This window comes from Lissotriton helveticus, chromosome 9 (genome assembly GCF_964261635.1).
Source record: "Lissotriton helveticus chromosome 9, aLisHel1.1, whole genome shotgun sequence".
Taxonomy (NCBI): Eukaryota; Metazoa; Chordata; class Amphibia; order Caudata; family Salamandridae; genus Lissotriton; species Lissotriton helveticus.
In genome coordinates, this window is record NC_136070.1 from 1,077,050,683 (window position 1) to 1,077,074,163 (window position 23,481).

Sequence of the window (23,481 nt, forward strand, 5' to 3'; positions counted from 1 at the left end):
GCAGGATGCGTATTTTCATATTCCGATCCTGAAGTCGCACAGGAGGTATCTCCGTTTTACGGTGGGGTCGCAGCACTACCAGTTTGCGGTCCTTCCGTTTGGACTTACTACTGCACCTCGAGTTTTCACCAAGGTGATGGCAGTGGTGGCGGCGCATCTCAGAAGATCGGGGATTCCTGTATTCCCGTATCTGGACGACTGGCTGATCAAAGCGGAGTCGTCAGAGAGAGTGCTTCATCATCTGCAGGAGACAACACTGTTGTTGTTCAGGTTGGATTTTTCGATAAACGTACCCAAGTCTCACCTGGTGCCCTCCCAGCGCAACCTGTTCATAGGTGCTGTACTGGACACGACTGTATGTCGTGCATTCCCTCCCCCTCAAAGGATTCGCGACATACAGGAGATGATTCCTTTATTCTTCAATGGAGCGGTTGTTCCAGTCCTGAAGGTCCTCCGCCTGCTCGGTCTGATGGCTTCTTGCATTCTGTTGGTCAGTCATGCACGCTGGCACATGAGGGCACTCCAGTGGTGCCTCCGCAGGCAGTGGTATCAACACAACGGAGATCTCAGGGAGTCGGTGAGGATCTCCAGAGAAGCTGCAGCGGATCTGTCTTGGTGGGGCGTGGAAGGCAATCTGTCTCAAGGAAAGCCTTTTCATCTGCCTCCATCAGTGGCCTCAGTGATAACGGATGCATCCACTCTCGGGTGGGGTGCTCATCTGGGGGATCTGGAGGTCAAGGGCCTTTGGTCTCCAGAGGAAAGGTTGCTTCACATCAACCTTTTAGAATTGCGGGCGATACGTTTGGCATTCAAGGCCTTCCTTCCTTCCCTTCGCGGTCGGTCAGTCCAAGTCCTGACGGACAACACGACTGCGATGTGGTACATCAACAAGCAGGGAGGAGTGGGGTCGCAGTGTCTCTGCAGAGAGGCTCTGCGTCTCTGGTCCTGGGTTCAGGACCATCAGATTTGTCTGATGGCAAATCATCTGGCCGGGGTGTTGAACGTTCGTGCAGACAGTCTCAGTCGGCAGTTCTCTGCCGACCACAAGTGGAGGCTTCACCCGGGGGTGGTTCACGACATCTTTCAGATGTGGGGGACTCCTCGGGTGGACCTGTTCGCCACTCGCGAGAATGCTCACTGCCTGTCATTCTGCAGTCTCCAGTATCCGATGCAAGGAGCCTTGGGGGATGCGTTTCAGTTGAGTTGGAGAGGTCAACTCCTTTACGCGTTTCCTCCCATACCCTTGATTCCTCGGGTTCTGAGGAAGATTCGGCAAGACAGGGCCCAAGTCATATTGGTCGCCCCGGATTGGCCAAGAAGGGTGTGGTATACAGATCTTCTCCACCTCTCCTCTCACCCGCCTCTCCGTCTCCCTCACAGGGTAGATCTCCTCTCTCAGATGGAGGGGCAGGTTCTACACCCCCACCTCCAGACATTGCACCTTCATGCCTGGAGATTGAGCGGGGCAACCTGATTTCCTTTTCTCTCCCATCTGACGTTGTGGATGTCATCTTGTCAGCCAGGCGTGACTCCACTAAGTCCATCTATTCTTATAGATGGGCGAAATTTGTCTCGTGGTGTGGGGAAAGGTCTATCGATCCTTTGAAGGCCCATTTGTCTCACGTTCTCCAGTTTGCCCTTTCTCTGGCTCAGCAGGGTCTTGCTGTTGCCACGGTGAAAGGTTATCTTTCTGCGCTGTCAGCTTTTCTCTGTTTGCCTGACCAGCCTTCTCTTTTTAAGTCACCTGTGGTTTTAAGGTTTTTAAAGGGACTTATAAATATGTTTCCTCCTGTCCCTTTTATTGTGCCTCAGTGGGACTTGAATCTGGTCTTGACCTTTTTGATGGGTGCTCCTTTCGAGCCTCTCCACAAATGTCCCTTGAGGCTTCTTACCCTTAAAACAGTCTTCCTCGTTGCAATAACCTCGGCAAGGAGGGTAAGTAAGCTTCAAGCTCTTTGTCACAAGCCCCCTTTCTTGTCCATACATGCTGATCGAATGGTTCTCAGGACCAGGGCTGCTTTTCTGCCTAAGGTGGTAACTCCCTTCCACCTAGGGCAGTCCATTACTTTACCTTCCTTCTATCCTCCCCCTCACCCTTCTAAGGAGGAAGAGAGACTGCACCGTCTGGACCCTAAGAGGGCGGTGTCCTTTTACTTGGACAGATCCAAGGACTTTCGTTTGGAAGACCAGCTCTTCGTTGGATTTGCTGGCTGCAAGAAAGGAAGAGCGGTCCATAAGAGAACTTTGTCGAGATGGATCGTCCTCTGCATAAAGATCTGCTACTCTTTGGCCGGTAAGGAACCACCAGAGGGTATAAGGGCTCATTCTACTAGAGCTAAGTCTTCTACCTCAGCATTGGCCAGAGGTGTGCCTGTAGAAGATATTTGTAGAGCGGCGACTTGGTCTTCCCTCCACACTTTCGCGAAGCATTACTGCTTAGACTCCGAAGTGAGGAGGGACGGTCGCTTTGCGCGCTCTGTCCTTCAGGATTTCCTGGTCTAGAAGAGTGGACACCCTCCTCCGGGAGTAGGGACTGCTGTGGGACTCTATTCACAAGGTGAGGAATCCACACGGCAGATGTATCTATCAGAAGAACATGGTACTTACCTTCGGTAACGCTTTTTCTGGTAGATACTATATCTGCCTGTGGATTCCTCACTGACCCACCCGCCTCCCCGTTGTCCAATCTTCTATGCCGGAGTTACTGTAATGTAATGTATATATATTTTGTTGTCAAGGAAATGTTCCAATTGCTTTCCTGCTTTTGCTTAACACTGTGTGTTTTGCCTTGATTATTGTGTACTATGTATACTTGTATATTTCTACTGTCATTGGTCCGTCCGTGTGCCTCGATGGCACGGAAAAAAGGGCGGAACTGATGTCATCACGCCGGCGTGGGCCTATTATGGGCGTCGGTGACGTCAGCGGAGTCGCGAGCGAGGTCGTGTCTCTATGACGTCAGGAGTCCACGTCGGCGCGAGGCTACGAAAAAAGAATTTCCGAATGTTGCTGACGCAAGGGGTATTCACAAAGTGAGGAATCCACAGGCAGATATAGTATCTACCAGAAAAAGCGTTACCGAAGGTAAGTAACTTGTTCGTTAGGTAGTTGGTCATTTCGCTCATTCGTCCTGCAAGATTTCTGATTATGAATAATTCCACAGACCCACCACCTGAGGGGTACTGCTTTGACATCTATTCAAAAGGTGAGGAATCCATGATTCAAAGTCTCTACCAGAAGAAGTTTATTACCTTCGTAATGCCTTTTCTAGTAGAGACTCTAACTAACCACAAGTTCCTTGCCTACCCTCCCACCTCCCTGTTCTGTAGAATGGACACTTACAAGATATATGTAATAAGTTGCCAATCTATAAATTGTGAACACTGGCTGTTGCTGGTTTCTTGAGACTCCATATCTGATGGCATGCATGGAGTATAGAAAGAAACTGATGCTGGCTCACACAGGTGGCCTATTTGTACTGGTCCCAATGTCATACCTGCATGGGACTGAGCAGCGCGACGCAATACAATGCTATGTGACACCCCCTGTCGGCACTGGAGGAAATTTCTTATTGAAAATTTTCTCTGTAAAAGTTTCCGGATCCTGTCTGACGCCTGAGGATATTCAAAAGGTTAGAAATCTGTTCTTACCTAGAGTCTCTACCAGAAAAGGCATTATTGAAGGTAAGTAACTTGTTTTTTAAGAGATTGGAGATGGTCAGGGAGAGGTTTAGGGAGATACGTCACCCACCCACACAAGAGTAAGCCAATTGTATTACTCGGGTGGAGTCTTGTGACTTACTCATTTGTAGTAAGTCTGCACTTGGAGTTTGTGAGCACCTAAAGTAGTAAACTTACAACAAAGTGTAAACGTACTCAAAAGTGCAACTTACCTGTTTGAATCAGACGATGAGCCATTAAAAAAAAAATCTGCTCTGTCGAGTAGTCTAGTGAATTTATAAAACAACAATGGTAGGCAAGCTTCGGCTAAATTCTTGAGTCACTCTCCTGTTCCTTGCTATTTAATGGTCCTTAGATATCATTATTCACAGCCCTTACTTCTCATACCTTCAGGTCAAAGCTTGAACAATGACTTGTTAACTTTACATCTTATCGGACCTGGAGATCACAGGTTTGAATCGCATTTAGGCTAACATTCTTTTGAGGTATCCTTTTGAGGTATGTAAATTGAATACCATTAAAATGTGAACTAGTAAGACTGGTTATTTACAATTAGTATATGTGGCACAACCACAGTAATAAGCACTATATAAAAAACATTACTTTGCTAGGTCTATTGAATGTTTTCCTAATCTCATTTAATCGCTAATTCCTTAATTCTCATTCATTTTATGCTGCAGAACATGCTTGCAGTACTTCTACTTGCTAAACCTTCTTTGTGTATTTAGGGTATTGGATCACATGGGCCGTCTGGAATTGGAAGCGGGTCTGGAATATTCACGAACTATGAATAAGATGATCTTCGACCAGGTCGTCTCTTCGAAGCCACAGATGTTTTCTTATGTTTTGCTTCCAGATACAAAGGTGGAACCTGTATTGAAAAAAGGTGAGTGTAAGTTTACATGCATAATCTGCTCATGTAACCGTATCCTTCATATCCTCCCACACTGGGACAAGACTTAATTTTCTTAATATTAACCTTTGCCTTGTCATATATTTCCATGGTTGACAGAGTCCTTCAAACACTAAATTCATTCTCTCTATAATTTATGGAACAATTTCCTTCTAGTTTACACCTTCCTAGTTTTGATTGATCCTTTAATTGGTTGTCTCCCACAGTTTATAGAACTCCTACAACCAAGGTTATTTCTTCCATAATTTAAGGCATTTCTTTAATCAGGTTAAGTTCAATAGGGTGTGCATCTGTCAATTCAGCTTATTCATGTCTGGCTGGACCTCCATTCAGTTTGTCCTTTCCATAGCGTGCATTTAAAAATAATTACATCATCTGTAGGCTCAGACTGTCCATCTTTCATGTTCATCTTTTGGATACACCGGGCTACTTCTATCTTTGAGATCATGCTGTTAAACATTGTGTAGAGTAAAATGCTTTCATTGTAAAGGTTGGAAAGGAGGGTATACATTGTTGAAATGTAGTGTTGTCTTTCAGAGTATGTGGTGGTATTTTTATGTGCTTTTCACCTATTGAAGTGCTTCTTACATGCAGTTCAGTCTTCCATTGTCTGTGTCACACCTAGTAGTTCATTAATTTGCAACCTTCACTGATATTACTCTTATTTTGTCAACAGGCCTAACTCATGGGATTTGCACTTTTGTGTGCCCGAAGCTTACCGGTTCAGTTGATATCTTCATTAGTGCGGGTGGCACTCATAGCTAGTTTTTCTTAGTACATAGCTTGTGGACCTGCTCGGATCAGGTCACTTCTTTCACTGGGGAGAGAGTGGGTATACTGTGGAGAGGAATGTGTAGAGGAGGAGAATTGGAAGAGAGATGGCACGTGCTGTTATCAGGATCCTCAGAAAGATTGCAGCCTACCTCTTTCCTGCTGCCCGGAAACAAGTCACAGTTGCTCTTGTCTCTTCGAGACTGGACTATTGTAACGCGTTGTATGGGGGCATAAATTAGAGCTCTGTTCATCGTCTCCAGATGGTGCAGAACGCCGCGGCCAGCATTGCTCTGGATCTTCCACGACTTTCCTCTGTATCCCTGGCCCGAAAAAACCTCCACTGGCTCCCTGTCCAGTGTAGGATATCCTTCAAACTTCTCTGTCTTGCCCATGGGGCCTTCTATGGCTCGTGATCTGAAGGCATCAAGTCCCTTCTTCATCCCTATAGCCCCAGCAGAGTCCTTCGCTCCTCTTCTAAAAATCTTTTTCTGTCCCCAGATTTGCAAAAGCTAGATGGGGAGGTAGTGCCTTCTCCACTCTGGCTCCCAAGCTCTGGAATTCCCTCCCTTCAGAATTGGTAGGACAATCCTCTCTGGTGCTTATCCGTAAACAACTAAAAACCTGGCTCTTTTCGTAGGTGTACCTGTAGATCTTGAATCCGGTGCTGTGAGATTATCTGTCTGTCTGTCTGTCCATCTTGTTATGGCTGGCGCCTTGATGCCCTTGGGCTAAGTTGCGCGTTACAAGTTCCCCCTCATTCATTCATTTACGTCTATATCAAATGAATCATCGTAATTTTTCATACGTTTTTAGAATACTTCTGATCTTTGTGACACATACACCCAATAACAAGGTACAGTTATTCCATACTGAGTCAGTTTTTGAGGAAATGATGCCTCTCACAGGCTGAGCCACCCCAGAATGCCTTGTATGAGTAGCAGTTAAATGATTTATTTTTAAGCATTAAAAAAAAACTAAACACTTTGCCTTTCATAAGGCATGTTTTCCTGACATAATATGTTGTTTTGAAACACAAACGTGATTGGTGGGTTGATTGCAAATATCTCAGTCACTGGTAATTGCTCAAACTGCATTCCAGTCCATTGTTTTCACTCACTGCATCGTTCCAAAGAGCCATTTGCAAATCAGATTTTGTTTTGTCCAATAAGAACAGTTCAACTCTAAAGAGGCTAGACTCCCTCAGAGCGTGAACCAAACCAATCCCCCACCTGTTGGACTTCATTAGTAAGTGGTGCTTGTGTTCTGTGGCATCATTAGGCTAGACTTGACTCTTCAATGATAGTATGGATGAGTGGTCAAGGCATGCCACTTGTCGCTATTTACTTTATTTACCTTCGGAGAAGTAAAAGGACAAACCGGATTTCAAAAAGAGAGCCAGCATATCTTCTTTCTAGACGTGCAGGCAAAAAGGTCCATGCCCTCACACCAGAGATTCACTTCCACTTATGGCTTAGTGAGGTTACAGTGTCTACCCTTCACTACAAGTGGAGACACACTTTGGGTATACCTAATTCCCAGAAGAGTCATAGGTTGTGCTTTAAGAAAATGCTTGGTGCGGTCTACAAGGTGTTGAGTGCACAGGATTGATATGACATGCAAAAATGGCAGAGGGGAACAACTTCAACTTGTGAGTGAGTCACTCTCCAATTTAATCGTGAATGTCTGTTCTCCAAGCTACCCTTTATGTCAACAAACTCAAACAGAAAGTGTCTGTCATTGGACACAGCTTTCAGTCCATGCGGCTGTCAACATAAATATATCACTCCTTCTTGATGCACTCATCAATGGCATGCATGTTATTTCTGATAGATACATCTGCCAGTGGATTCCTCACCTTGTGAATATCCCCCTTGCGTCAGCAACATACGGAAATTCTTTTTGTAGCTTCGCGCCGACGTGGACGACGTCATAGAGGCACGGCAACGCGCGCGACTCCGCTGACGTCACTGACACCATAATAGGCCCACGCCGGCGTGATGACATCAATTCCCTTTTTTCCGCGTCCTCGACGCTAACGGTTTTGGGGAATCTCTGTAGCTGTTGGTAACTTTGTTACTGTTTTCTCGATTTTCCTGCTTCTTTGTGTCTCTAGCGATGTCGACTAAGAAGACCGGGTTCAAGCCTTGTAGGGAGTGCGGCAAGATGATGTCTATCACGGACCCGTACGAGTATTGTATCTGGTGCCTGAGTTCGGACCATAATGTCGACGGCTGCTCTTTGTGTAGAAAAATGAACCCGAAGGCGCTTCGTGAGAGGGAGACCCAGCTTCTGATGGCGAAGTTGAGAGGTAGTAGAGAAAAGAAGACTTTGAGATCACGTTCGAGAAGGGCGAGGTCGAAGTTGAGGTCGAGGTCGCGGTCAAGATCCCGTACGGCATCGCCTTCGAGGTCTTCATCTGATCATGCTACGAAGTCGAAGAAAAAACATAAGAAACGAAGGCATGGGTTTCGACATGAATGAATGAATGAGTATGCTCTTCTATAGCGCATGGCTACCCTCAGGCATCCCAGCGCTGTAAGACCCAAGAACAAAAGTAAAGACACTCAGTGAAACAAGAATGTCTTCAGTAGCTTCCTGAATGCCAGATGATTAGATTCAAGCCTGATGTTGTCAGGTAGTGTGTTCCAAAACTTGGCTGCTTGGAGAGAGAGTTGGCGACCGCCCATGCAAGCCCGCTTCACCCTCGGGACTGCCAGCAAATTACGCTGGTTGGATCTCAAGGATCTAAGAGATTGCTGACGGCGAAACAGGGGGCAGAGAATGGCTGGGCCATTATTGGAAATGGACTTGTGTGCCATACACATGGTTTTAAACAGGATCCTTTCCTGTATCGGCAGCCAATGGAGAGACCGAAGTGAGGCCTTCGCCGAGCTGCGTCTGGGAACGTTCATGAGTAACCGTGCTGCGCAGTTCTGCACAGATTGCAATATTTGAATAGATCCTGCTAGGGCCCCAAGATAAACGGCATTTGCATAATCCAGCCGGGAGAGGATCAATGACTGGACCAGCACGCGTCTGGCCTCAAGCGGAAGAAAAGTCAGGACCTTCCTGAGGACCCTGAGCAGACCGTAGCAGGTCGCAGCAACTTTTTTTGCCTGCACTTGAAATCCCAAGGTGGAGTCCAGCCAGACCCCGAGGCTTTTAATTTGGGTCTTTGGGGTGGGAGGAGGGCCAAGGCAGTTTGGCCACCAGGGGTCCAGGTTAATGGGAGCTTTATATCCTAGCAGCATGATGTCGGTTTTCGACCCATTTAGCTTCAAGAATGAGGCAGTCATCCAGTCCAAAACCTTAGTAAGACAGGGGGTCAGGTGGTTAATCCCCTGGTCTAAGGTGTCATCCCTGGCCAGTGAGACAACCAGCTGCATATCATCGGCGTAGGTGACAAGCTGTATTCCCCAGGGAAGCACCACCTCAGCGAGAGGTCTCATGTAGATGTTAAACATGGTGGGGCTAGTCCGACCCCTTCGAGATACAGAGAGGAACCCGCCAGGGATGTCCCCTCTCACCCCTCTTATTTGCTCTATACGTGGAGCCCTTAGCGCAGAAAATCCGCGATAATCCTCACATTACGGGAATGTCTTTCGGCAACGAACCCCACGTGGTGGGACTGTACGCGGACGACATAATCGCCGCTTTGGACCGCCCATCTAGCTCCATACCGGCGCTTCTGGCGGAGCTGGAACAATTCGGCGCGGTGTCCGGTTTCAAGGTTAACCAGGGGAAGTCCCTGATACTGCCCCTTGGCAGCCATGCTCTTCCTAATAACCCACCACCTACCTTCGGATGCCACCTGCGGTCCACCACTCGGCTTCCATACCTGGGGATTACCCTGACCTCCTCTACGGCCTCGACGGTCAATTACAACTACTCTACTTTATCATCCCAGATCCGGGCCGATCTTGCGCGTTGGTCAAAGCAACCCCTCTCCTTACTTGGCAGGATCGCGGCGGTAAAGATGTCGGTCCTACCCAAGATATTATACATCTTTCAGACCCTCCCGGTGTCGCCGCCAACGGGAATGCTAGCTGACCTCCAACATGATCTTCACCAATTTGTGTGGGAGAAGAAACGCGCCAGGCTACATCGACGAGTAGCGCACAGGACGGTCGACGAGGGCGGCCTCGGGATCCCAAACTTGCTGCAATACTTCCAGGCCTCGCAAATTCGGTATCTAGTGGAGTGGTACCGGCCCGAATCAGAGAAGAGATGGCTCTTTCAGGACAGGGCCATGGCACAGACCCCCCTTTGGAAGATACCGTTTCTTGCGCGCCAGCACAGGCCACGTTACCTCCTCCGCTCCCCTATTACTCGGACCACTATGGCAGCCTGGGACATGGTAGCGGTCAAACGGGGCCTCACGACCTTCCCATCCCCGCTTACCCCGCTTTTTGACAATCCCGCATTCCCGCCCGGCACGGACACTCGAGCTTTCCCGCAATGGCGTGACACGCCTTGCCGATCGGCTGGGCACCTCTTTGCTGTGGAGGGGTTCCTCCCTCTCGCCGACATCTCGCGAGACTATGGAGTGGATAACCCTCACATGTTTCAATATTTCCAAATCCGCCACTGGCTCTTGCGGCCGGACGTTGCCCCTCTGGTCGGCCGGCAAATGACACCGTTCGAACGCTGGCTCGTGTCCAAGGACTCAGATAAACATCTTATCTCAGACCTCTATCGGATGCTCTCCCCTGCTGCCGACCCTGCTAAAACTGCTGGACAACGGCGATGGGAAGCTGAATTCGGAAGACCTCTCTCCTCAATAGAGTGGAACCACATATACTACAGGGCCGCCCACACTACCCGCAATACCAAAGCCAGGGAATCGGCGATAAAATTGGCTATCTATTGGCACCTTACCCCAGCGAGACTCAATCAAGGCAACCCGACCCGAAGCGCGCTGTGTTGGAGAGGATGTGGCAGCCGGGGTACACTGACTCACCTCCTGTGGGAATGTCCCGCCTTGCAGGAGTACTGGAAGGTTGTCCTGGACGATATTGATTCCACGTTCGACACTGAGATCCCACGCTTCCCAGCATACACACTCCTAGGGCTTCCCAATGCACTTACATTCCCCCTGAGATCAGTTCGCGGCAAACAGATGGGCATCGCTATGCAGGCAGCGTCGCAACATGTCCTGTCGCTCTGGGGCTCCACTATCCCACCCACCCACACTGGCTGGCTACACAAGTTGTGGTTCACGTTAGGCATGGAACGGATCCAGGCCACACTCATACATACATCTGACGCATTCCGAACTACTTGGCAGCCGCTCCTGACGTTGCTCTCCAGAGAATTCCATGAAATCACTTGCCCGAAGTACCTTCGTATCCTACGCCTTACAGACTGCATGGTGGACCGACCGCGACCCGAGGCACCTTGATACACTTAGACTAGCTATAGCTCACACGATTACTATGGAAGAATGGCGTACTGGTGGGGTGGGGAGGGGCGTTAGTGTTGGGTGTTAGGGGGGGGGGTTCTTAGGGCTGGCTTTTTTTTTTTTTTTTTTACTTGTTGCTCCGACTAGGGGCTTCTCTCGACCTCCGGGCACCACCTTTCCATCTGGGCATGATCATCCTGCTCTCCTAATGCTTATTAGAGAAGACGTGTCTGTCTGTCTCGCCCGCCTAACCTGCCTGTTGATTGTCCATTGCTATGCCATGCCTGTTTTTTTTTCTGTTCTAAAACGCAATAAAAATACTTTGAAATTAAAAAAAAAAAAAAAACATGGTGGGGCTGAGTGAGGATCCCTGGGGAACACCATGATGCAGTGGACGTTGTTCCGATGACACCTCATCCTCACAGATGGAGAAGAATATCTCCGACAAAAAGGACTGGAGCCATCTGAGGGCCATTCCGGAAACTCCCGCCCGACGGAGACGGTTTAGCAGGAGAGGGCGGTTGACTGTATCGAAGGCTGCGCTGAGGTCCAACAGGACCACCCAAGCGCAGCCTCCTGCATCCACAATACTCCTGGTTGCCTCCACCACCGCCACCAGAGCAGTTTCTGTCCCCTGCTTGGCTCGGAATCCCGTCTTTGTAGGATGGAGTGCTCCCATGGTTTCTACAAATGAGGATAGCACTTGATTGACATGTTTTTCGGCTATTTTGCTAAGCCCAGGTAGCATCGAAATAGGCCTGTAATTAGAAAGATCTTCAGGGTCCAGATTGTTTTTTTTAAGAGGGCCTTGACTTTAGCCATTTTCCAATTAGGGGGAACCACCCCTGACTCCAGGGAGGAGTTTATGACGTGCATTATGGCGGGACACACAGTCGCCGATACCTGTTTGAGTGCTGAGGGCGGCGCAACATCCATGGGGGAACCGGATTTAAGATTGCCAAGAAGCCTTTCCACCATGGCTAGATCGAGTAACGGAAAGGACTCAAGACTTCCATGAGAATCTGGGACGACCGCTGGAGGGACAGTGTCCCCAGTCTCCATCGGGACAGGGGGCTGGACTCCTGTGAGAAAGCCAGAGTAGATGTTAGTCACCTTGGCAGCAAAAAAAGGAGGCGAGGTCGTCACATCGTTTTTGGGGGTCAGGGGAGGCATTAATGGAACGGGGGGGGGGACCAAGGATTGAAATATTTTAAAGATTTCCCTGGGCATATTAGCTGCGTCCGAGATCTTTTCCTGGAAATACACCGATTACGCATTTTTTAATTGGACCATATACGTTCTAAGCGCTAATCTGTATTCATTTTTACTGACGACTGAAAAATCTTTCCTCCATTTCCTTTCAGCCTGTTTGCAACATTGTTTAAGACCCTTTAATTCCCCAGAATACCACGGCTTCTTATTAGGGCCAGACCGATGGCACACTTTTTTCTTGGGCAGGGTGGAATCTAAGGTAATATCTAGCCAGTTATTGAAGGCAGCGTTGGCGATGACGGGATTGTCGTGAATGACCAGGGGATACCTCTTCAAGGCGACGTCCCATTCCTCCGCGGATAGCTTGGACCATGTTCGGCACGACTTCTTTGAAAGGCTAGCTAAATCACTTTGAACAGGTGGGGACCAGATAAATGAGAGCAGAGCATGATCCGACCAAGGAACAAAGATGGGCTGATCACTGCTGATATTACCCAGGTTAGTAAAGAAGTGGTCGATTAAGTGACCTGCTGAGTGCGTTGGTCCAGAGACAATTTGTTTAAGTTGGACTACCCCTAAGGTGTCCACTAGATGTTGCGATGCAGAAGTCTCTGATTTATCAAGCTGTATATTAAGGTCACCCATGTTGGAGAAATTAGGTATACTACTGATGGAGAGGGAGATCTTGTCGAGGAGGTTGTTGCAGAAACTGTTATATGCTCCCGGTGGCCTATAGACAAGAATACCAGAGAGAGCACATATGGGGGAGAAAGAAATGGAAAATCCTAGGCTCTCACAGTCCGCAAGAGGGCTCTCGGATGTTCTACATAGAAATATGTTCTTATAAATGATAGCCACTCCTCCTCCTCGACCCTTTTGACGGTCCATCCTACAGATAGAATAGCTAGCTGGTAAAGCCCTAACTATGTCAGGATCAGATGCCTCATTAAGCCACGTCTCGGTCAAAAAAAGGGCGTCTAGGTCTCGCTCCTCCAAAAGAAGGTGGATTTCCACCGCGTGCTTTGGACGGGACCGACAATTTATTAAGGCAAATCAGTAAGATTTGGTTTTACCGTTTGCTAGCCCACTACGAGTGCAGTGAGGGCAGGAAATCCGTACCTCCTCTAACTGGGAAGGTCTGAGACATATATCGGTTGCGCAACCTCTCATAGCTCGCAGCTGCTCGCCATTGTAGCTAACTTTTTCCAGTACAGGGAGTGCCATTCTCCACGTCACTATCCACGTCCTAGCCCGGCCTGGCTCGGACGGGCACAGACGGGCTTTCCTTAGGCGCTCCTTTGGCGCAGGTCGGCGCGTCCGCTACCGCCTACGCTGCACGTAAGAAAGGCCGTCTCAATGTATCCGCTTTAGCGCGTCGTGTCAAGCGCTTCCTCCCAATCCCATCACTCCGGTAAGGATTCGGACTCGAGACCGAAGTCGCCTAAGAAGAAGCATGGGAAGGATTTTGTGTCTCCATCACCGGAAGTCTTGGATCCAGAAGGTGAGGCTTCGCCTTTGGAATCGCGAGCTCATTCACCGACTCCGGTTCCGAATCCATCTCCGGTTTCGTCCCCCGCTCGAGAGGATGAAGAGGTCCCTTTGGATGAGGGTTCAGTACCTGTGGAAAAAGAGGCGAATCCTGAGCCTATAAAGGGTCAGTCTGAGGGTTCTCACCCTCCTTTCCCGGCCCCAGGTCAAGACCCTTCGGCATTTTTAAATGCTATGTATGGTGTCTTTTCCAGAGCATGGTACCCCTCTGGTGCACCTTCGGGTCCTATGGGTCCTCTGGCTTTTAATTTAGGAGTTCCCCACTCCTATGCTCCAGCTCCCTTTATGCCTTTCATGCCGGCTCCGACGCCGCCTTGGCAGTACTCGGCCCCGCCGAGGTCGTCGACGCCGATACCGACGTCGCCTGCTCCGAGTCGACCTCGTGAACAGCGCCCTGGGCCTTCGGAATCGATCCTGACGTCTATCCCGGCTCCGTCGGAGTCGTTAACGGATCCGACGGCGCGGCTGTTGAAGGAGAGATCTAGGAGGGATGCTCAGCGCCTCTTGGAAGAACAAAGGTATGGGGAAGCTGAGGCTGAGATGGAGGAAGGTGAGCTTCAAGATGATTGTTTTGAAGATCTAGCAGAGGCTAGTGGTCTGGAGCTTTCTCCTGAATGGGAGCTGCCATCTGTGTCTGATGCTCCTTCAAAGGATGTTAAGCCATACCACATGGTCATGAGGAAGGCTGCAGAACTTGAATTTAACCTTGCCTACAGTCGAATTTAAATCTAATCTTCTGACTGAGGTTCTCCATTCCCCAAGTTCTGTAATTGAGCCGTAGCTCCCTTTTAATGAGGCTTTAACTGAGCCTATTTTGGAGGTTTGGAACAAGCCTCTAACAGCTCCTGCAGTGTCTAAAAGTGTTGCGAGGAGGTATAGAGTTGCACCTGGGACCCTGAATTTATGACGTCACATCCTTCGCCTGAAAGTCTTGTTATTCAGGCAGCCTGTTCTAAAAAGACTGTGGGCGCTTTTCCTCAAGTGCCTGGGGATAAGGATGCCAAGAAACAGGACCAGACTGCTAAGAAGTCCTTTTCTTCAGCAAGTATGGCTTTAATGTCAACTAATGCCACTTGCCTTATGGGAAGATACATTCATGCCCTTATGGATTCGCTGCTTCTGTTGGCTCCTAAAATTTCTGATGACAACAGGAAGGATTTTGAGGAAGTGTTGACCGATGCACAGGCGGCTGCACGCCAGGTGATCCAGAGTGGACTGGACACTGCTGATTCGGTTGCTCACATCATGGGAACCGCTGTTGCCTCTAGGAGATCTGCTTGGCTGAAGTCATCGGACTTTTCGGCGGACGTCCAGGCCGCATTATTGGATCTGCCTTTTGACGGTGTTGGACTTTTTGGAAAAAAAGCTGACACAGCCTTAGAGAGATTTCAGGACAGTAAGGCTACTGCCAAATCTTTGGGGCTGCAGACCAGGGGTTCATCTACCAAAAGGTATAGAGGTTTTGGACTTTCTTCCTTTAGCCCCTACCGGCAATTTCAACAGCAGCAGCAGCAGCAAAACCCCCTGTACAGGTCTTACAGGGGTAAGCAAAGAGCTCGTCCTCGAGGACTTTATGCCTCCTCCTCCTCCGCCTCTTCCAACCCCCCAGCCACAGAAAAGCAGCCTTAGATCCGCCATTCAGGATCATGCGGGTCCAGTAGGGGGTCGGCTTACCTATTTTCTACGGGATAGGGAATCGGTTACATCAGATCTTTGGGTTCTCAATCTCGTAGAAAATGGGTATGCTCTTCACTTTCGGGGATTCCCTCCAAATTACCCTCCTTGCCAAGGTTTTTGCACGGAGGAACACCTGTTACTCCTGCAGGAGGAAGTCCAGACACTGATAAGAAAGGGTGCAATAGAGTTGGTTCCAGAGCAGGAAAGGGGTCAGGGATGCTACTCCCGGTATTTCCTGATACCCAAGAAGGATGGCAGGCTTCGTCCAATCCTGGATTTCAGGATCTTGAACCTTTACCTGAAACAGGAGAAGTTCAAGATGCTCACCCTTGCACAGGTTCTTCAGGCGCTGATGGAAGAAGACTGGATGGTGTCAATATACTTGCAGGATCCATATTTTCCCATCCCTATCCTGCAGTCGCACAGGAAGTATCTCCGTTTTACGGTGGGTTCACAGCACTACCAGTTTGTGGTCCTACCGTTTGGTCCTACTACTGCGCCTCGAGTTTTCACCATGGTGATGGCTGTGGTGGCGGCACATCTCAGAAGATCGGGGATACCGGTATTCCCGTATCTGGACGATTGGCTGATTAAAGCCGAATCCCCAGAGGTAGTGCTCCATCATTTGCAAGAAACAACTCAGTTGTTACACAGATTGGGTTTTTCGATAAATGTACCCAAATCTCACCTGGTGCCCTCCCAGCGCAACCTGTTCATAGGTGCGGTACTGGACACAACTGTGTGTCGTTCATTCCCTCCACCTCAAAGGATTCGCGACATACAGGAGTTAATTCCTTTATTTCACAATGGAGCGGTCGTTCCAGTTATGAAGGTCCTTCGCCTGCTCAGTCTGATGGCTTCCTGCATTCTGTTGGTCAACCATGCACGCTGGCACATGAGGGCGCTCCAGTGGTGCCTCCGCAGTCCGTGGTATCAGCACAACGGAGATCTCAGGGAGTCTGTGAGGATCTCCAGAGAAACTGCAGCGGATCTGGCTTGGTGGGGAGTGGAAGGCAACCTGTCTCAAGGAAAGCCTTTTCAACTGCCTCCATCGGTGGCCACAGTGATAACGGATGCATCCACTCTATGGTGGGGTGCTCATCTGGGGAATCTGGAGGTCAAGGGTCTTTGGTCTCCAGAGGAAAGGTTGCTTCACATCAACCTTCTGGAATTGCGGGCGATACGTTTGGCACTCAAGGCCTTCCTCCCTTCCCTTCGCGGTCGGTCAGTTCAAGTCCTGACGGACAACACCACCGCGATGTGGTATGTCAACAAGCAGGGAGGAGTAGGGTCGCAGTGTCTCTGCAGAGAGGCTCTCCGTCTCTGGTCCTGGGTTCAGGACCATCAGATTTGTCTGATGGCAAATCATCTGGCCGGGGTTCTGAACGTGCGTGCAAACAGTCTCAGTCGGCAGTTCTCGACCGACCACGAATGGAGGCTTCATCCAGAGGTGGTTCGTCACGTCTTTCGGACGTGGGGGACTCCTCAGGTGGACCTGTTCGCCACTCGCGAGAATGCTCACTGCCTGTCATTCTGCAGCCTCCAGTATCCGATGCGGGGAGCCTTGGGGGATACGTTTCAGTTGAGTTGGGACTCTCGGCTCCTTTACGCGTTTCCCCCCATACCCTTGATTCCTCGGGTTCTGAGGAAGATTCGCCAAGACCGGGCCAAGTTATATTTATCGCCCCGGATTGGCCAAGAAGGGTGTGGTACACAGATCTTCTCCACCTCTCCTCGTGCCCGCCGCTCCGTCTCCCTTTCAGGGCAGATCTCCTCTCTCAGATGGAGGGGCAGGTTCTACACCCCCACCTCCAGACCTTACACCTTCATGCCTGGAGATTGAACGGGGCAACCTGAATTCCTTTTCTCTCCCACACAATGTGGTGGCTGTCATTCTTTCAGCCAGGCGTGACTCCACTAAATCTATATATTCATACAGATGGTCTAAATTTGTCTTTTGGTGTGGAGAGAGATCCGTTGACCCTTTGAAGGCTCGTTTGTCTGATATACTACAGTTTGCACTTTCTTTGGCCCAGCAAGGTTTTGCTGTGGCTATAGTCAAGGGTTATCTTTCGGCATTGTCGGCATTTTTCTGTTTGCCGGATCAGCCGTCTCTATTCAAATCTCCTGTAGTTTTAAGGTTTCTTAAGGGTCTCACTAATGAATTCCCTTCTACTCCCTTTATTGTGCCTCAATGGGACTTAAATATTGTCTTAACCTACTTGATGGGTTCTCCCTTTGAACCTTTGCACAGGTGTCCCATGAGACTTTTGTCTTTTAGGACGGTCTTCCTGGTCGCAATTACCTCGGCAAGGAAGGTAAGTGAGCTTCAAGCTCTTAGTTCAAAGCCCCCATTCTTGACCATTCATGCTGAACGAATGGTTCTTAGGACCAGGGCTGCTTTTCTGCCTAAGGTGGTAACTCCCTTCCATCTAGGACAGTCTATTACCCTTCCTACCTTTTATCCTCCCCCTCACTCTTCCAAGGAGGAGGAGAGACTACACCGTCTGGACCCTAAGAGGGCGGTGAGCTTTTATCTCGATAGGACTAAAGACTATTGTGTGGATGACCAGGTCTTTGTGGGATTTGCTGGCAGCAAGAAAGGAAGAGCGGTGCACAAGTGCACTCTTTCAAGATGGATTATTCTATGCATCAAGACCTGCTACTCCTTGGCGGGTAAGGACCCTCTAGAGGGTATAAGAGCTCACTCTACTAGAGCAAAGTCATCAACAACTGCTTTGTCTAGAGGTGTACCTGTTGAGGACATTTGTAGGGCGGCTACTTGGGCCTCCCTCCACACTTTTGCAAAGCATTACTGTTTGGATGCTGAGGTGAGGAGGGACGGTCGTTTTGCGCGCTCTGTCCTCCAGGATTTTCTGGTATAGGAGAGTGGACTCCCTCCTCCGGGTGTGGGGACTGCTGTGGGACTCTATTCACAAGGTGAGGAATCCACTGGCAGATGTATCTATCAGAAGAATAAGTTACTTACCTTCGGTAACGCTTTTTCTGGTAGTTACAGTATCTGCCTGTGGATTCCTCACTGACCCACCCACCTCCCCGTTGTCCACTCTTCTATACCTGAGTTACTGTAATGTAATGTATATATATTTTATTGTCAAGGAAATGTTTTGTTTCAATTGCTTTCCTGCATTTACTTCGCACTGTGTGTGTTATCATTACATTTATGTACTGTGTATACTGTGTGTATATCTACTGTAATTGGTCCGTCCGTGTGCCTCGAAGGCACGGAAAAAAGGGCGGAACTGATGTCATCACGCCGGCGTAGGCCTATTATGGTGTCGGTGACGTCAGCGGAGTCGCGCGCGATGCCGTGCCTCTATGACGTTGTCCACGTCGGCGTGAAGCTACAAAAAGAATTTCCGAATGTTGTTGACGCAAGGGGGATATTCACAAGGTGAGGAATCCACAGGCAGATACTGTATATACCAGAAAAAGCATTACCAAAGGTAAGTAACTTGTTCTTTGGATAGAAAGATCTTGGTGGAAGATCTTTCTTTTTCAACGTCCGAGATATTATTATATTGAAGCTGGAAAAGATTCCAAAGTCTCCATCACTGGATGTTTAATTCATTCACATGCTTCAATCATTCCCTTTCGTCAAGCTGGGAATCCCCAATACATTTAAATAGCAGTAAACGATATTAAAATTGCCACAGAGTGGACAATGGTGTTTGTTTAGGAGCGCATCCACCTCATTTGAAGCAACCCAAACTTCAGCCGTTGAAGTGGGAGTGGCCGCTCTCCTACTCCCCCTTGAGGCCACCATAGCTCATATCATATGTGAGGGAGTTCACAGGCAAAGCTTTGCTATAACCTCTCGGTGAACTCAAAACTGTTACTTTCTTGATCTACCCTAGGACTGATCCAGTCCTATCTTAAGTTTCTACAGTACTGTGAGTTTTGTTTTAGGAAACTTGTCTGCTTATGGGCTAGGGAGACCCGTTGGCCTTTAGCCCAACTATCACGAACAGACTCAATGGCTGACAGAGAGAAGAAATCTCTCTTCAAATTCTGTTCCTCTTGTGGACAGAAAAACATTTACACTGATAATCCAAATTCCCAGTGCATTTATTGCCTTTATTCTAGTCAGAAGTCTCTCCACTGTAACACATGTAAAACCTTTACTACTAAAACTCTAAAGGACAGAGAGAGGATATTGGCAGTATATTTATTGGATGTAGAGAATTGCCCCCTACAAAAGGGTATATCCCCTCTTCATGGGACGATTTAGTGAAAAGTGCCCCTCCAAGTACTTCCATAAATGCAGCACTGAGAGGGTGAGTTATATAGTTTCCAGAAATTAATTCAATTGGTACAGCACTTGCAGCCACCTCTTCACACTCTAAACTGGAGCTGGTAAACACTCCAGAAAAGAAGATGCTTTCGAGCAAAAGCCTGTGCAATTTTATTTTCTAATGATGACCAACCTTCTACAAAAATGAAAACACTCAGAAGGCATTTCGTCATCAGCGACCACAAAGAAGACCTGTTGACAATAGCTACACTCTTGATGACAACACCATACTTGTCTTCCTTCCTGCTGTCTTCTATGTCGGTGTCATTTGCGACGAAGAGTTCTAATCTGTTTATGACCTCCACATCAAGTACGCCATCAACAAATACTGTTGAAGTCAACACCTTCCACAACAGCGGCGATGCCAGTATATACTGTCCCTGTTTTTCACCAATAAGAAGATGATGGAGATACTAATGAAGAAAATTATTTCATTTCCTCAACAGAAGAAAATACCCTATTCAATCCACTGGTTTCATCAGATTATTTATCCCGCTTTCATTCCTTAATGGAAAAGTCTGCTAAGTGGGTCAACCTCTGAGTGACATCATTAGAGCAGAAACGTTTTCTTTATGACTTTAAGGAACAGCCACCAGAATCCACAAGATCCATACCAATCCTCAATTTTGTCTGGTCAGAAGGGCTTAAACTAATGAAGACACTTGCTACAATTCCAGCAGTGATACCCTGTCTGGAGAATAAGTACAGGGCCCCAGAATCGGCACCAGCTTGTCTAACTGGTCATCCAAACCTATATTCAGTGATAACATCAGCTGTTCACAGGAGGACTTAGTACCCAAAACCTCCATTCTCTGGTTCTCCAAACAGGTAGAATTGGTGTATGTAACCTAGGCTGAATAATTAATTCAATAGCAGCAACTTCTATTAAGTCATCCAATGCTCTAGCAATTATGGGACATTACAGACACCAGAAGTGGCATGAAATTGTTTCATTGCTTGACTCATCCCGGAGGATATAAAAGAGATTGCTAAAACTATTCTCAAGGAGGTAGAATTTATTTCATCAGCCATCATCAATGCAGCAATGGATGCCTCAAATGCAAATTTTCACCAACTTGCAAGAGGTGCTGTATTGAGAAGGCAATGCTAAGATCCACAGCCTTCTGTCCTGAAGTTCAATTGAAGATTCTTCTGGATATGCCTTATGATGGTCTTAACCCGCTTGGTAAACATGTTAATGAGTCTCTAAAATGTCTCAAAATGGACAGAGATACAGCTAAATTACTAGGCCTTTTAAGAGTACTGTAGATCTTGGTTTTCCACATTTTATGGCTTACGTAGGTCCTAAGTTTCCAGAGGAAGATTTAGCCAGTATGGAGGAAAAAGCCAACCATCCTATCCCCAAAGACAATCCGGATATGACCGTGGATATGCCTCTAACCACAGTCAGAGGCACTGAAATAGAAGGCCAACATGACGAAAGAGTAGTGCTTCCCAATCATGTTTCAATGAAAACCAAAAGAGAGCTTTATTTACTGCCTTCCCCTCTTCCATCTCGAACAAAGAAGAGTGTAGGGGGGAATTTCCCTCTTTGCCCCCACTTTGGAATCTGTAACATTGAACAATTGGGTGAGGTAAGCTGTTTGCACAGGTGAGACTTATTAATTTATTCAAAAACAGCATCTGTCCCAAGGAGGAACATCACCTTCTTCTGAGGGAGCTAAAATAGGAAGTTTTCCCTCTCTTCCTCAAGGGAGATATAGAGTTAGTGCCAAAATCCTTGAAAAACCACAGATTTTACTCCAGGTTCTTTTTGAGAAGGAAGAAGACGGGACAATGGAGACCAATGCTGGACCTCAGACCTCAAGTTTTCAACCAAATAGTCATTTTGCATACTCACACTGTCCTACGGCTTGTACCTCTCTAGTAAAACTGTGCGTTCGTTGGACAAGATAAACGTCAGGATTGTGCCAGACTGATTCCGTGTACCTTGGGATATGTTGTTCCATCTGCACCCCTAGCCTTATAGGGTGACAAATGTGCTTGTAACCTCGGAGCACGACAACCTTGATCCCCCAAGGAAATTGTAGTAACAGATCGAAAACCCTTTTGCTTGGTTACTCATGCACACCCCAAAGAAATGCCCAAGAAATATTCAGAAAGGCGTTTCAATATTTATTAAAGCACTGTGATTCTGGTATAAAATGTGTGTCCTGCGATATTAAGTAAAATGAAACAGAATAGTGCAATTAGTATTATGAGAACAGTGAAAAAGATTAAAGATTCGACCATTGTGCTACAGCCGTGAATATATGCTGGCTTATAAGTACTTTATTAATATATATTATCCTTCACAGACACATAAACAAATATAAGTAAAAAGTCACTGTGTAAGAAAGAAGACAACTTAAGAAACATGAGCATGTAAAATGATGGTGTTTCTAACTGTGCCTATCTTAACCACGTGACACTCACTCCTTGGACTATAAAAGATATCAAAACTATGCTAAAACATATGGAGAAATATGCATAAAAGCCTAAAATCATAAGGAGCAAAGTGTTACTTTAAACTTAGCGCATAGGGAAAGCCAAAGTCTTAAAATAATAAAATCAAGAAATCATTTAAAAAAGGTAGTCTTTTAAAAGCAATTCCATATTAAAAATGAAAAGCTGAATTAAAGGGTTCCCACGACTTGAAACTGTCACAATTTTGACGTGTTCCGTGAGGAAGACAGAACATTGTTATTCCCAGCAACCACAGATGATGTTCCCAGAGGCACCCATCACAGCAGATCCAAAAAGCAAATGTGTTCTAATACATCCCCCTCAGTAGCCACTGAAGGAGGAATAAACAGTGTGGAATCCGCATCAGCCAAGCAAAGATCCAGATCACCTGGAGCTGAAGCATCCCAGGAGGGCTGATAAAATGCATTCAGAAGCAATGGCAAGAGTGAAGGACACCTGTACAAGTGAGCCAAAGGTTGAAGCTGTTGCGTTCCCAGGCATATGTTCAGGGCACACCCTTGAAAGTGCACGGCAAACAGCCAAATTCAGGATTTCTGCAGTGTAGCCATAAAGGCTGAAATTACAAGCACCAATGCTCATTGTGCTCATGAAGCAAGTGTGCGCCAAAAAACTGTATCATGCAAACATAACACAATAGCACATGTGGTAGTGTCAGTTCCATTTGGCCTCTTGATGGGACATCCATTACGGAGCAGAAGAAACACTGTCCTGACAATCAGGAATAGGACCAGCGGAAGATCTCCAAAAATGCTTCCAAGCACGGAGTGTATGAATGATGGAATAACTCCAAAGACTGCCTAGAAGGTGCTAACCAACCCATAGCCAACTGAAAATGCACTACTCCCAATGTACTTGTATGTTAAAAATGTAGTGCACAAGCTCCCAAAAATGCATTGGGAAATTAGTGCGGAGTAGCAAATGTATATCAAAAGAAGACCTTGCAACTTGGAGATCAAACGTCTCCTTTGCATATGTTAAGGCTACATCCTTCTGGAATAATAATGCTATAAGTCCGCAAAAAAAATCAAAGTGCACATTTGAAAGCTTTATCAAATGCCAAAGCGTCTCCTCCCTAACTGTGCGGGCAGGTGGAAACAGTACTTGTGTGCAACAGGTCATGACTGCAGAAGCGTTTACCAGATAGGCAATGCCTGATTTCATGCCACAACACCTCTGATTGTTCAACATCAAATAACTCCCATTCAAGAGCAATCTGAAAGTCAGACGTATCACAGAAGACTGAGAACCCTTCAGATAGCAGTACAAATTTGCCATGGCTGCTTTGCCTGTACCCTTAAGCGAAGCGTCCCTACATACCAAGGAATGCCCTAATTTACTCTCGCAGTCAGTCCCGCTAAGAAAAACTAAAGTCTCTCCATTCTTACAGTAGTATTTAAAAGGTAATATCCACAATTTGTGCACATAACCTTCCCCAAACGCTTTGTATCTGCCTACTTGATGGTATTGTGAACAG

General features: G+C 47.5%; 1 protein-coding gene across 2 annotated transcripts in view; it reads left to right on the forward strand.

The window, feature by feature from the left end:
- Positions 1–23,481, forward strand: part of DNAH1 (dynein axonemal heavy chain 1) — a 1,443,760-nt gene that overhangs the window by 113,291 nt on the left and 1,306,988 nt on the right. For both annotated transcript variants that reach the window (XM_078661462.1, XM_078661463.1), the window contains exon 10: positions 4,409–4,566. In XM_078661462.1, coding sequence (XP_078517588.1) covers positions 4,409–4,566 — 158 coding nt within the window. The remainder of the gene's footprint in view (positions 1–4,408; positions 4,567–23,481) is intronic.